Raw genomic sequence first — 14270 nt, 5'->3', positions numbered from 1 at the left:
GCATAGCAGCCTCAAGCGTAGCAGGTGCAGGATATGCAATGAGCAAACCTTTAACCCTGTCATTCAAACCTGCTAAAAACTGACTCTTGAGTGCTGGATCATTCCAGCTGACCTCTGCAGACCATCGTCTGAACTGGGTACAATATCTCTCAGCGTCGCCAGAACCCTGTTTCAGCCGCCTGAGTTGAACACCCCCATAGCAGAAAAAAACGCTTCTGCTGACATCAAACAAGTGTCATCCGGACGCAATGAAAATGCCCAAACTTGCCGCTCACCTCGCAATAACGACATAATAATCCACACACTCTGTAATTTAGTCCCTGAAGACCTGGGTCTAAGCCGAAAATAAAAAATTAAAAAATGCCAGCTGTTTACCAGAAAAACATTCAGGCAAACCCACCTTGGGTTCTTCAGAGCGGATTCCAGGGCAATTACTCATGTGCTGTTGTAAGCGGCAACTTCCAACGTTAACCCTTGCAGACGCTGAGCAAGATCTTGAATGCTGTTCATATTGCAGAAATCCGGAAGGTTTTTTTTTTAATATTCTTTCTGGCTGGACAAACTGTTACGGATCTGCAACACAGGACTAAGGTAAAAGGAGGAAAACTGAGCCTGCACTATGACTAGGCTGAAACCCTACAATGGAGTGGGCAACCCATTCCTTGCGAATAGACGCACCGACGATCCTAGGTTAATCTCATGCGAAGACCTATAGATAAGGGGAAGGGGTTCCCTTAACCCCTTCATGACCGGGGGATTTTTCGTTTTTCCGTGTTCGTTTTTCGCTCCCCTCCTTCCCAGAGCCATAACTTTTTTATTTTTCTGTCAATTTGGCCATGTGAGGGCTTATTTTTTGTGGGACGAGTTGTACTTTTGAACGACATCATTGGTTTTACCGTGTCGTGTACTAGAAAACGGGAAAAAAATTCCAAGTGCGGTGAAATTGCAAAAAAAGTGCAATCCCACACTTGTTTTTTGTTTGGCTTTTTTGCTAGGTTCACTAAATCTTAAAACTGACCTGACATTATGATTCTCCAGGTCATTACGAGTTCATAGACACCAAACATTACTAGGTTATTTTTTATCTAAGTGGTGAAAAAAAATTCCAAACTTTGCTAAAAAAAAAAAAAAATTGCGCCATTTTCCGATACCCGTAGCGTCTCCATTTTTCATGATCTGGGGTCGGTTGAGGGCTTATTTTTTGCGTGCCGAGATGACGTTTTTAATGATAGCATTTCGGTGCAGATACGTTCTTTTGATCGCCCGTTATTGCATTTTAATGCAATGTCGCGGCGACCAAAAAAACGTAATTCTGGCGTTTTGAATTTTTTTCCCGCTACGCTGTTTAGCGATCAGGTTAATACTTTTTTTTAATTGATAGATCGGGCGATTCTGAGCGCGGCGATACCAAATATGCGTAGATTTGATATTTTTTTATTGATTTATTTTGATTGGGGCGAAAGGGGGGTGATTTAAACTTTTATGTTTTTTTTATTTTTCACATTTTTTTAAACTTTTTTTTTTAACTTTTGCCATGCTTCAATAGCCTCCATGGGAGGCTAGCAGCAGGCACAACCCGATCGGCTCAGCTACATAGCAGCGATCTGCTGATCGCTGCTATGTAGCAGAATTGCACGTGTGCTGTGAGCGCCGACCACAGGGTGGCGCTCACAGCGATGGGCAATCAGTAACCATAGAGGTCTCAAGGACCTCTATGGTTACCATCCTGACGCATCGCCGACCCCCGATCATGTGACGGGGTCGGCGATTACGTAATTTCCGGCCGCCCGGCCGGATGCGGTAGTTAAATGCCGCTGTCAGCGTTTGACAGCGGCATTTAACTAGTTAATAGGTGCGGGCAGATCGCGATTCTGCTCGCGCCTATTACGGGCACATGTCAGCTGTTCAAAACAGCTGACATGTCCCGGCTTTGGTGCGGGCTCACCGCGGAGCCCTGCATCAAAGCAGGGGAGCCGGCATCGGACGGTATAGTACGTCCGATGCCGGTAAGGGGTTAAAGAACTAAATACTGGGTACAAATACGGGTCACCTCCTAATAGAAAACACAGAGAAGGCTGCAGAAACCAATAGAAAACAGAAACTAAGGCTAGCAGAACCAGAGGTCCCAGCACTGCACAAATAATACACAGAAGACAAAGGAAAGCACCAAGCCAGAGCTCAAGCAGATTAACACTGTGGTCCAGCAAGGACTGGGAGGCAGGTGCTGGTTAATAAAGAGTGAAAGAAACGCCTGACCACCGGAGGAAAACGACCAGCAGCCAGAACTCCACAAGAAAAGGGCGGATAGTCACAAACTAAACAGATTCTAACAGAATGACGTTTACTCTGTTGAATGTAACAGCTGCAAACTGTAATATATTGGATGTGCTACGGAAAAAGAGAATCCATAAACATCTGTCAGATGCAGTAGAAGACAATATGACGGGATCTCCGCAGTGTCCAGACATTTCTGGTATGAACACAAAGGGATCTGGATGACCGGACTCTTTACCTTGGTGTGGAAACAGCAGGAGGATTTTACTTAACCGTGAAAGGTATTGGATCTTCACACTAGAAAACCGTGTACCGAACTGTCTGAACAATAGGCCGGATCTAATCCGCCAATACTGAATATCTGTCCTTCTAAGGCCGGCGTCACACTCAGCGTAAAACAATACGGTCCGTATATTACGGCCGTAATACGCTGAAAAGTCCCGAAAGTAGTGGTCCGTAGCTCCTCCGTAGGCAGGGTGTGTCAGCGTTTTTTGCGCATGGCATCCTCCGTATGTAATCCGTATGGCATCCGTACTGCGTGGTTTTCTCGCAGGCTTGCAAAACCAACATACCGCTATAGAAATGATCCATGTGTCCCAAAAAGAAAAAAAAATATATATATATACTGTCTATATATATATATATATATATATATATATATATATATATATATATGTCAGTGAGACACATATATGTATATATATTAATATTTTTTCTAGCGCTATACAGCTTGAAAGCCGGTAATTCAATTACCGGCTTTTTCTTTCTCCTTCCTAAACCCGACATGATATGAGACCTGATTACATACAGTAAAGGAGAAATAAAAAGCCGGCAATTGAATTACCGGCTTTCAAGCTGTATAGCGCTGGATGAAATATTAATATATATACATATATGTGTCTCACTGACATATATATATATATATATATATATATATATATATATATATATATATATATATATATACCTATGCTATGTGTAGACATTTATTCTACCTATTCTATTGTAAGCTGTCAGTGTGATTTTACTGTACACCGCACTGAATTTCCGGCTATTCTCTCTAACACCGCTGCGTATTTCTCGCAAGTCACACTGCTTGTCCGTGTGTAATCCGTATTTTTCACGCTTCCATAGACTTTCATTGGCGTATTTCTTGCGCAGTACGGTGACAAACGCAGCATGCTGCGATTTTGTACGGCCGTAGAAAGCTGTATAATACTGATCAGTAAAATACGGCAGATAGGAGCAGAGGCATAGAGAATAATTGTGCCGTATTTTTTGCGAGTTTTACGGACGTAGTTTCTGCGCTCTTACGTCCGTAAAACTCGCATGTGTGACGCCGGCCTAATTGTGAGGATATAAAGAGATAGATAAAAGGTTGTAGCAAATGAATGATTCCTATTTACATGAAGCCAATAATTAGCAATATTTAAAGGTTTCTACATGAAAAATGCATATTTTAAGATTAATTTGATAAAAATGCATTTTTTTTTATTTTTTAGAATTTTGTTATTAAATTTTTTTTTTCTTTTTACATTTTTTTTTTTAATTTTTTTCTTTTTTTTTTCAGAATAAGTTATTAACATACTGTAGATGCTATAATAGTAATGTGGAAACAAATGATATAAATGCATTGGGATAATTGACTTCAACTTTTGTCTAAATAATATCTGTTTTTATTGAACATTAGAGGCAAAAAGAACAAACTGTAAAAATGATAGTCAAATTCTCTTTCTAAAAGATTTTGATACATATGATGTTATATGTGAAAAATAAAGGGCAGCATACAGCAATATGCTCCCTAAATTCCAGCACACTCCGCATATAACAGTTTTATCCCTGCAAGATAAAGGTATACACCCTATTTTAATTATGCAAATGACCAGATTCCTAATTGGACTGAGTTCCTAAGAACAGGGTATATTACTATCTTGGACACTGCTCACATTTGAGACCTAGAAGACCTAAGAAGGTCGAAACGCGTTCTCTGCACGCAGCAGTGTGCCCTTTCTTTGATCCCCCTGTGTACATCAAGGATTTCTGCAAAATGGATTATTTTAAAGATGAAATAATAAAAAGGATTTTAACTGGCAAGTAGAATAGATCCACTGGAATTACTTGTTGTTTCCTGTGACATAACAGAATGGGGCAAATTCGATCGTTATAGAAGGGTTCGTTCCCGACATGACAGAAGGGGGCTGGTCTCGACGTGACAGAATGAGGCCGATCCTGTCGTTATAGAAGGGGTCATTCCAGACATGACAGAATGGGGCCAATCAGGATATTATAGAAGGGGCTGTCATGAATCCCCTGACCGCTGCCACCAATTTGTCAGGATTCACACCGTGACTGTCACCCCTACGTCACGGATCGAGGTGACTTTAGGCCAACAGACGGCTATCACATGTGCAGGGGGACTTATCTTCGTTATCCCTCCACTCCACGATGTGTTGAAAAGCCACACACAAGGCTATTGACCTCTTAGTTTACAGCAGGGGCTTATTTTAGGTATCCCACTGCTTTTCTATATACCACGAACTGCAGGGATTTATGTATATCCCGCTTACAGTTCCACTTAACACTTGCAGCTCTCTGGTGCCCCCCTTACTCTCAGGTCAGATTAGGCACTGCACCCTGGGTAATTAGTCGCCAGAAAGGCTGCCTGCTATGTACTGGCTATTGGGCACGCTGCAGCGACGCGATAAACTACTCCCACTCAGGCAGGAACAATAATTATCAACCCCGCAGTCGCTGTAACATAACCCAATAGTCTGCACACTATCGCTGCCACCAGCTTTGATTAAACGGGTCCGAAGCTAACCCAACACAACAGTAGCGTATTTTCCCTTCAAGAGACTTAGGGTACGGTTTAGAACAGGAGAAAGAACTAGTATTAAATAATATACCCCATCAAAAGTTTCAGGCAGTGTTTTATCAAAATATTTTACAAAGATGTTACAAATGAGACAATTGCAAATATGTACACGGTAATTACAACATAAAGGGAATAAAGGAGGAAAGCTAACACTCACATGTTCAAAGCATGGCAGGCACCCAGGCTAGTGCAGTTTTCCATACGTCCCAGTTCATGGGATGTGCTCAGCTCTTCCAGGAAAATAGGACAAGAAGAATGAGCTGGGGATGTATGCAGACAGTTATAGCACAGCCTGTAACATCCCAGAAAGGGGTTGGATCACCTCGTCCCTCCTACCTCTTCAGTTAACTCATTTTATCCTAATCTATATCTACTTTCGATAACTCCGCTACAAAACATGTCATAGTCATAACAAACCCATCATTCATCTCGGATTAACGTGAGCATTCTAATGAGATCAAATATGTCCTATCTGGGATACATATTTACAGAGAAAACCCTACTTCTTTACCAGATGGAGTTAGAAGCCCGTGTTTTGAGCGATGTATAGATCCTCCGATGGACTCTAACAATATATATTTTCGTGCTTGTAACGTAAACGGTCAGCCTAATATCTTAGAAAAACTAAACAAAGAACTTCCATGGATTTCTGGAAGTTTCTAGTTCACTTATAGCTGGACAAGAGCTTACACGGCAGGAAATGCTGTCGTAAATACCTTTCGGCCATAAAACTCCCCCCAGTACATTGGCAAAGCAGCTCTTGGCTGAGTGAAAGGGAAGGGGAAAAAGAGGAGGGTTTTACAGCAACCATGGGTTTCTCAGCACCATGGTTAGGAGTGCCAAAAATCCCTCAGCCATGGTGCTAACAGGCAGAGAAACTACTACTTATTTTATACAGGTTCCTCACACCTCCCCCTTTTGGCGTGCGCTACGGAGGCAGGACCTGATGGTTCTCCTCCATGCGCACCTCAGCAGGTTCACCCTGGTGGGCCAACCCATCACCATTGCCATGCTCTGGCTCCATGGTGCCTTCGCCTACCCGGGTTCCCAGGTAGTGAACCTCACTCATGCCCATCTGGCACCTTCCCGGCTTGATAGTCAGGCCTGCTTGGTGAATTCGCCTGAGCACCTCCTCGAGATGCTGCAGGTGTTCCTCCCAGGAGGAACTGAAGATGGCAATGTCATCCAAGTACGCCACAGCGTACTTCTCCAGTCCCTGAAGCAGGAGGTTGACCATCCGCTGGAAAGTGGCAGGGGTATTCTTCATGCCGAAGGGCATGACCGTGGACTCGTACAGTCCAAAGGGTGTGATAAAGGCAGACTTCTCCTGTGCCTCGGGGCTCAGGGGAATCTGCCAGTATCCTCGACTCAGATCCATTATTGTTAGGTAATTTGCACCAGCTAACTTCTCAAGCAGCTCCTCGATGCGCGGCATTGGGTGCGCATCCGAGGCTTGGATGGCGTTGAGCCCCCTGTAGTCCACGCAGAACCGGGTGGTCCGGTCCTTCTGTGGCACGAGAACTACAGGTGATGCCCACGCGCTCTTTGACCGTCGAATCACCCCCAGCTGTAACATCTCATCGATCTCTTGGCGCATAATCTGCTGCACCTGGTCAGAGATTCGATAGGGTGTTCGCCGTAGTGGGGCGTGATTCCCGGTGTCCACCTCGTGGACTGCTAACTTAGTCCTCCCAGGTCGGTTGGAGAACACGACCCGGAAGGGTTCCAGTGTGGTTTGCAACTGCAACCGCTGGGGTTCAGTTAACGAGGCGCTTACCTCCACATCCTCGATGGACCCATTGGCCTTGGCTTGGGCCAGCATGTCCAGGAGGGTGTCTTCCTCCCCGTCTTCGGGCAAGCTGCAGACCGGTAGGACGAAAGGTTCACGTTCGTGATGAGCCTTCATCATGTTGACGTGAAAGGCCTTTCGCCTACCCCGAGCGTGGTCAAGCGTGACCACGTAAGTGACCGGGTTGAGCTGTTGGTGGACGACGTACGGGCCCTCCCAGGCTGCCTGAAGCTTATCCGTTGGTACGGGAACCAGCACCCACACCTTTTGACCCATGTGGTAGGTCCGCTCCCGGGCGTTCTGGTCGTACCAGTGCTTCTGGTCAGCCTGAGCCTGCGTCATGTTGTCATGCACCAACTGCGTCAAGGTCTGCATCTTGTCACGGAAGCGCATGACATACTCCACTATGGACACTTCAGAAGGGTTCGGCTCCTCTTCCCAGGATTCTCTTACCAACCCAAGGGGTCCCCGAACTCGCCTGCCGTACAGGAACTCGAAGGGGGAGAACCCCGTCGAGGCCTGCGGAACCTCTCGGTAAGCGAACAGCAGGTGTGGGAGGTACCGCTCCCAGTCGCACCCTTGAGTCTCAACCAGCATGCGTAGCATCTGTTTGAGGGTACCATTGAAGCGTTCACACAAGCCATTGGTCTGTGGGTGATACGCACTCGATACCAGGTGCTTCACCTGCATTCTCTTACAGAGAGCCTCCATTAGGCGAGACATAAATTGGGTCCCTTGATCAGTAAGCATTTCCCTGGGAAATCCTACACGTGAAAAGATGGCCAACAGGGCATCCGCCACCTTATCTGCCCTAGTTGAGGACAGAGCTACTGCCTCTGGGTACCGGGTAGCGTAGTCTACCACAGTAAGGATATATTGCTTTCCAGAGCTGCTGGGGACGGCCAGCGGGCCCACAATGTCCACCGCGATCCTCTGGAAAGGTTCCTCTATCACTGGTAAAGGGATCAGGGGAGCCTTAAGAGCAGGCCCCGCCTTCCCCACTCTTTGACAGGTGACACAGGAGCGGCAGTAGTTTGACACATCTGTCCCCATCTTAGGCCAATAGAAGTGTTGAGACAGCCGGGCCTTAATTTTGCTGATCCCCAAGTGTCCAACTAGCGGGATCTCATGGGCAATCCGTAACAACTCACCCCGGAATTGCTCTGGGACGACAAGCTGTCTTTCCCCTCAACCACTCCTTTTGTGATTCTCCGGGTACTGTCTCCCGGTACAACCTTCCTCGTTCCCAGAACACCTTCTCCTTATCAGTCTCGGAGAAGAGCTTCCCGGCAAGTTGTCTCAAACTCTCTAGGTTCGCATCTGTGTGCAGAGCCGCCTGAAACTCCTGGCTAGGGGAAGCCAAAAGCGACGTCAGGGTCCCTTCCCCACGGGAACCCTCTTGGACCTGCTCTGAGTCCACCTCTGGTTCAGTCACAGTGATGACTGAAGAGGGTCCGGAAGGCTGACAGTTATCTGCGTTCCGGGCACTCTGACTGCGGGTGACAGCAGCTACGTAGGCTGTCTCCCCGGGGGTTTCTACAGGCCCATCAGCCGGCGCTGCTATGGGCTCTACCTCCCCATCCACCCCCAACACTCCAGGGGCAATGCTACTTATGGGCCAGTTACCTTCCTCGGTGGCACTGGTCACTTTCATGGCGTCACCTTCCTCACGGTTCCCATGCATCTCCCCATTTCCTGTAGCACCGACACTTGCCCCTGTTAGGGGTTCCTCAGCCGTCTCACTCCGCAGAGCGACGTGGCTGGGCACGCCTGTACCTATGGACACATTAACCTTCACAGAAAAATCATTATCAGGTTCAGCTGGCACAGGTACAACATTTTCACCATCAATCCTAGGGAAAAAATGGTTATTAGATGCATCATTACAAGATAAAGCATGGTCATGTAACACATGCGATTTCCCATCATCATCATCATCATTATCATCATCATCATCATCAGGGTTAACGTTACCCTCATTAGTAGATTGGGGAGGGGTGTCAGGGACATAGTGTGCAACCAACCTCCCCAAATCAGTCCCCAACAAAACATCAGTGGGAAAATTATCAGACAGCCCCACTTCTCTCACCCCGCTCCCGGCACCCCAATCAATAAAAACCCGGGCCATCGGTAAGGGACAGCTGATGCCCCCAATCCCAGTGACAGTTAGGGTTTTCCCCGGTATGATTTCTTCAGGAACCGCCAGTTCGGGTCGGATGAGGGTTCGTTCAGCCCCGGTGTCTTTGAGGCCTGTAGCAACATGGCCTCCCACAGTGACGTGCTGTACATTGTCACACACCCTCCCAACCACACCACCCACCAAAAGAACTGCTGCATTAGGCCCTGGGGCCTTGGCTGGGGTGTTCTTCTGCTTGATTGGGCAGGAGGGACTGATATGACCAGTCTGATTGCAGGTGTAACACTTGCGAGGTTCGTTGGTAGGTCTGGTGCTGTTGGCCACGGGGCCAGGACCTCTGGTGTGTTGGCTGGCAGGGGTTCTGGCGTTGGTTGCAGGCTTACCCCCTCTCCAGCTGGTGGTGACTGGCTTCCGCGCTTCCGATCTACGGTTGGCCTCATAGGCATCGGCAATCTGCGCTGCTTTCGTCACGTCTTTGGGTTCTCTGTCCATCACGAACTGTCGCACCTCAGCTGGGCAAAGATGAAAGAACTGGTCTTTGATCATCAGGTCTCGCAGCTGTGGAAAGGTGGTCACTGACAGTCCTTGGGTCCACTGGTCAAAGTGGGTCCCCAGTCCATGCACCACATCACTGTAACTGTCGTGTGGGCCATGTTGGAGGGTCCGGAACTTTCTACGGTACACCTTGGGTGTAAGCTGTTACTTGGCTATCAGAGCCGGTTTGATGGCCTCATAGTCACCATCTTGTTCTTGAGGGAGGGCAGCAAACGCCTCCAGAGCTTTGCCTCTCAGCCCTGGTGTCAGGTAATAATAATAATAATAATAATAATTTTTATTTATATAGCGCCAACATATTCCGCAGCGCTTTACAAATTATAGAGGGGACTTGCACAGACAATAGACATTACAGCATAACAGAAATACAGTTCAAAACAGATACCAGGAGGAATGAGGGCCCTGCTGCTCGCAAGCTTACAAACTATGAGGAAAAGGGGAGACACGAGAGGTGGATGGTAACAAATTCGTGCCCATTCATCTGTAGGCAGCCGGTACTGTCTGCAGGCTTTCTCAAAGGCCCGCAGAAAAGTGTCCAAGTCTCCGTCCTTCTCCATAACAGGGAAGTGATCGGGCCGGGGCTTCGGTGTCTGAGCGCTGCTGGGCTCACGGTTGGTCTGTGACAACCCCTGCATTTGCAGTTGGGCTAACTGCAGCTGGTACTCCCGCTCCGCTTGCCTCTCGGCTCGGGCCTCCCTCTCAGCACGCTCCTGGTATTGCTGGATCAGCTGCAGACGTCTCTCTAGGTCATCTGCGGAGCATTGCTGCAGAGCCAGCTGCAGGAGGAGGTCTGCGCCTCCCTGGTTGCCAGTAGGGCCCGAATTCAGTGGTTGGACCTCTGCTGCAGCACCATGTTCGCTTGTGCTGGCTTCTGCGGCCTCTGGGATCTGAGGCCTGGCTTGGTCTGCTTCAAATTGCACCAGTTCAGCGACCATTTGAGCCTTGGTCTTGCCCTGCGGGTTCAGGCCATGGCACGTGCATATCCCAGCAAGAAAGTCCTTCTTCTGCTGGTTGTACCAGGCTTCCCCTTTCGCAGCCATGGCTGCCAAATAAAAGATAGGATAGAAAAACGAAGAGGAAGGGAGGGGATAATTACCAGTACGCAATTGTCTCAAGACTAATAAAACACTGAGTTCGTTCTCCAAACTTATTTGCGCAGAGTCCTCGCAAGAATTTTCTGCAAGTTTTTAGCGAGAGGAATGATTACTCAAACCAAATCACTAATGCTCTAAGATATCCCACCGCTGCCACCAATTTGTCAGGATTCACACCGTGACCGTCACCCCTACGTCACGGATCGCGGTGACTTTAGGCCAACAGACGGCTATCACATGTGCAGGGGGGCTTATCTTAGTTATCCCTCCACTCCACGATGTGATGAAAAACCACACACAAGGCTATTGACCTCTTAGTTTACAGCAGGGGCTTATTTTAGGTATCCCACTGCTTTTCTATATACCACGAACTGCAGGGATTTATGTATATCCCGCTTACAGTTCCACTTAACACTTGCAGCTCTCTGGCGCCCCCCTTACTCTCAGGTCAGATTAGGCACTGCACCCTGGGTAATTAGTCGCCAGAAAGGCTGCCTGTTATGTACTGGCTATTGGGCACGCTGCAGCGACGCGATAAACTACTCCCACTCAGGCAGGAACAATAATTATCAACCCCGCAGTCGCTGTAACATAACCCAATAGTCTGCACACTATCGCTGCCACCAGCTTTGATTAAACGGGTCCGAAGCTAACCCAACACAACAGTAGCGTATTTTCCCTTCAAGAGACTTAGGGTACGGTTTAGAACAGGAGACAGAACTAGTATTAAATAATATACCCCATCAAAAGTTTCAGGCAGTGTTTTATCAAAATATTTTACAAAGATGTTACAAATGAGACAATTGCAAATATGTACACGGTAATTACAACATAAAGGGAATAAAGGAGAAAAGCTAACACTCACATGTTCAAAGCATGGCAGGCACCCAGGCTAGTGCAGTTTTCCATACGTTCCAGTTCATGGGATGTGCTCAGCTCTTCCAGGAAAATAGGACAAGAAGAATGAGCTGGGGATGTGGGCAGACAGTTATAGCGCAGCCTGTAACATCCCAGAAAGGGGTTGGATCACCTCGTCCCCCCTACCTCTTCAGTTAACTCATTTTATCCTAATCTATATCTACTTTCGATAACTCCGCTACAAAACATGTCATAGTCATAACAAACCCATCATTCATCTCAACAAAGAACTTCCATGGATTTCTGGAAGTTTCTAGTTCACTTATAGCTGGACAAGAGCTTACATGGCAGGAAATGCTGTCGTAAATACCTTTCGGCCATAAAACTCCCCCCAGTACATTGGCAAAGCAGCTCTTGGCTGAGTGAAAGGGAAGGGGAAAAAGAGGGGGTTTTTACAGCAACCATGGGTTTCTCAGCACCATGGTTAGGAGTGCCAAAAATCCCTCAGCCATGGTGCTAACAGGCAGAGAAACTACTACTTATTTTATACAGGTTCCTCACAGGGGCCGTTCCTGACGTGACAGAATGTGACCGGTCCCGATATGACAAAATGTGGCCAATCAGGATATTATAGAAGGGGTTGTTCCTGACGTGACAGAATGCGACCGGTCCCGATATGACACAATGTGGCCAATCAGGATATTATAGAAGGGGCCGTTCCTGACGTGACAGAATGTGACCGGTCCCGATATGACACAATGTGGCCAATCAGGATATTATAGAAGGGGTTGTTCCAGACGTGACAGAATGCGACCGGTCCCGATATGACACAATGGGGCCGATCCTGTCGTTATAGAAGGGGTCATTCCAGACATGACAAAATGGGGCCGGTCCCGACATGACAGAATGGGGCCGATCAGGATGTTATAGAAGGGGTCATTCCAGACGTGACAGAATGGGGCCGTTCAATACATGACAGAATGGGGCAAATCCTGTCATTATAGAAGGGGTCGTTTCAGACGTCACAAGGCCGTTCCCGACGTGACAGAATGGGGCTGGTCCCGATGTGACAGAATGGGGCAGATCCTATCATTATAGAAGGGGTTGTTCCAGACGTGACAGAATGGGGCCAGCCCCGACATGACAGAATTCGTCCCGTCCGGACTTGACAGAATGGGGCCGATCCTGTCGTTATAGAATGGGTCATTCTAGACGAGACAGAATGGGGCCGGTCCCGACATAACAGAATTCGTCCAGTCCGAATGTGACAGAATGGGGCAGATCCTACCATTATAGAAGGGCTTGTTCCAGACTGACAGAATGGGGCCGGTCCCGATGTGACAGAATGGGGCCGATCCTGTCGTTATAGAAGGGGTCATTCCAGACATGACAGAATGGGGCCGGTCCCGACATAACAGAATTCGTCCAGTCCGAATGTGACAGAATGGGGCAGATCCTACCATTATAGAAGGGGTTGTTCCAGACTGACAGAATGGGGCCGGTCCGGACGTGACAGAATGGGGCAGATCCTGTCGTTATAGAAGGGGTCATTCCAGACATGACAGAATGGGGCCGGTCCCGACATAACAGAATTCGTCCAGTCCGAATGTGACAGAATGGGGCTGATCCTACCATTATAGAAGGGGTTGTTCCAGACTGACAGAATGGGGCCGGTCCCGACATGACAGAATTCTTCCCGTCCGGGCTTGACAGAATGGGGCAGATCCTGTCGTTATAGAAGGGGTCATTCTAGACGAGACAGAATGGGGCCGGTCCCGACATGACAGAATGGGGCCGATCCTGTCGTTATAGAAGGGGTCATTCCAGACATGACAGAATGGGGCCAGCCCCGACATGACAGAATGGGGCCGATCCTGTCGTTATAGAAGGGGTCATTCCAGACATGACAGAATGGGGCCGGTCCCGACATAACAGAATTTGTCCAGTCCGAATGTGACAGAATGGGGCAGATCCTGTCGTTATAGAAGGGGTCATTCCAGACATGACAGAATGGGGCCGGTCCCGACATAACAGAATTCGTCCAGTCCGAATGTGACAGAATGGGGCTGATCCTACCATTATAGAAGGGGTTGTTCCAGACTGACAGAATGGGGCCGGTCCCGACATGACAGTATTCGGCCAGTCCGGACTGTACATAGTAGGGCTAATCACATGGTTTCATGCTTCACATTTTCAGGAATGTTCGTTATTAAGCACCAGGGATCAGGAGCTTCATCTCATCCAAATGGGAAAACTGCGATCTTTTAAAAGAATGAAGAGCAGCAAAGAAACCAGAAGAGAAGCCATGAAGAAATACCTACAGCTCATGTACCAGGAGAAACCTGGCTTCACTGTGAGTAGAACGTAGAGGTGGGGGGTAGACCAGGCCGTGTGATCTGGGTAGATCAGGCCATGTGACCCGGGTAGATCAGGCCATGTGACCCGGGTAGATCAGGCCATGTGATCCGGGTAGATCAGGCCATATGATCCGGGTAGATCAGGCCATGTGATCCGGGTAGATCAGGCCATGTGACCTGGGTAGATCAATTCATCTGATCCATCATCTGGTACATTGGGTCATGTGACCTGTGTACATCAAGTAGTGTAATCCAGGTGCATGGAGACATGTGATCCGGCTAGATCGGGTAGCGGGCTGGGAGGCAGAAGGAGAGTTATCTACTTTCAGAT

General features: G+C 47.9%; 1 protein-coding gene across 1 annotated transcript in view; it reads left to right on the top strand.

Annotated features, from left to right (window-relative positions):
- The window catches only part of WDR97 (WD repeat domain 97), a 519753-nt gene that overhangs the window by 228146 nt on the left and 277337 nt on the right, over nt 1-14270 (top strand). The window contains exon 12 of the mRNA XM_069732096.1: nt 13780-13935. Within this exon, the coding sequence (XP_069588197.1) occupies nt 13780-13935 (156 nt within the window). The remainder of the gene's footprint in view (nt 1-13779; nt 13936-14270) is intronic.

The sequence above is a fragment of the Ranitomeya imitator genome, chromosome 6, assembly GCF_032444005.1.
Source record: "Ranitomeya imitator isolate aRanImi1 chromosome 6, aRanImi1.pri, whole genome shotgun sequence".
Lineage (NCBI taxonomy): Eukaryota > Metazoa > Chordata > Amphibia > Anura > Dendrobatidae > Ranitomeya > Ranitomeya imitator.
The sequence above is the reverse complement of the archived record's forward strand: the minus strand, read 5'-3'. Positions and strand labels throughout refer to the sequence as shown.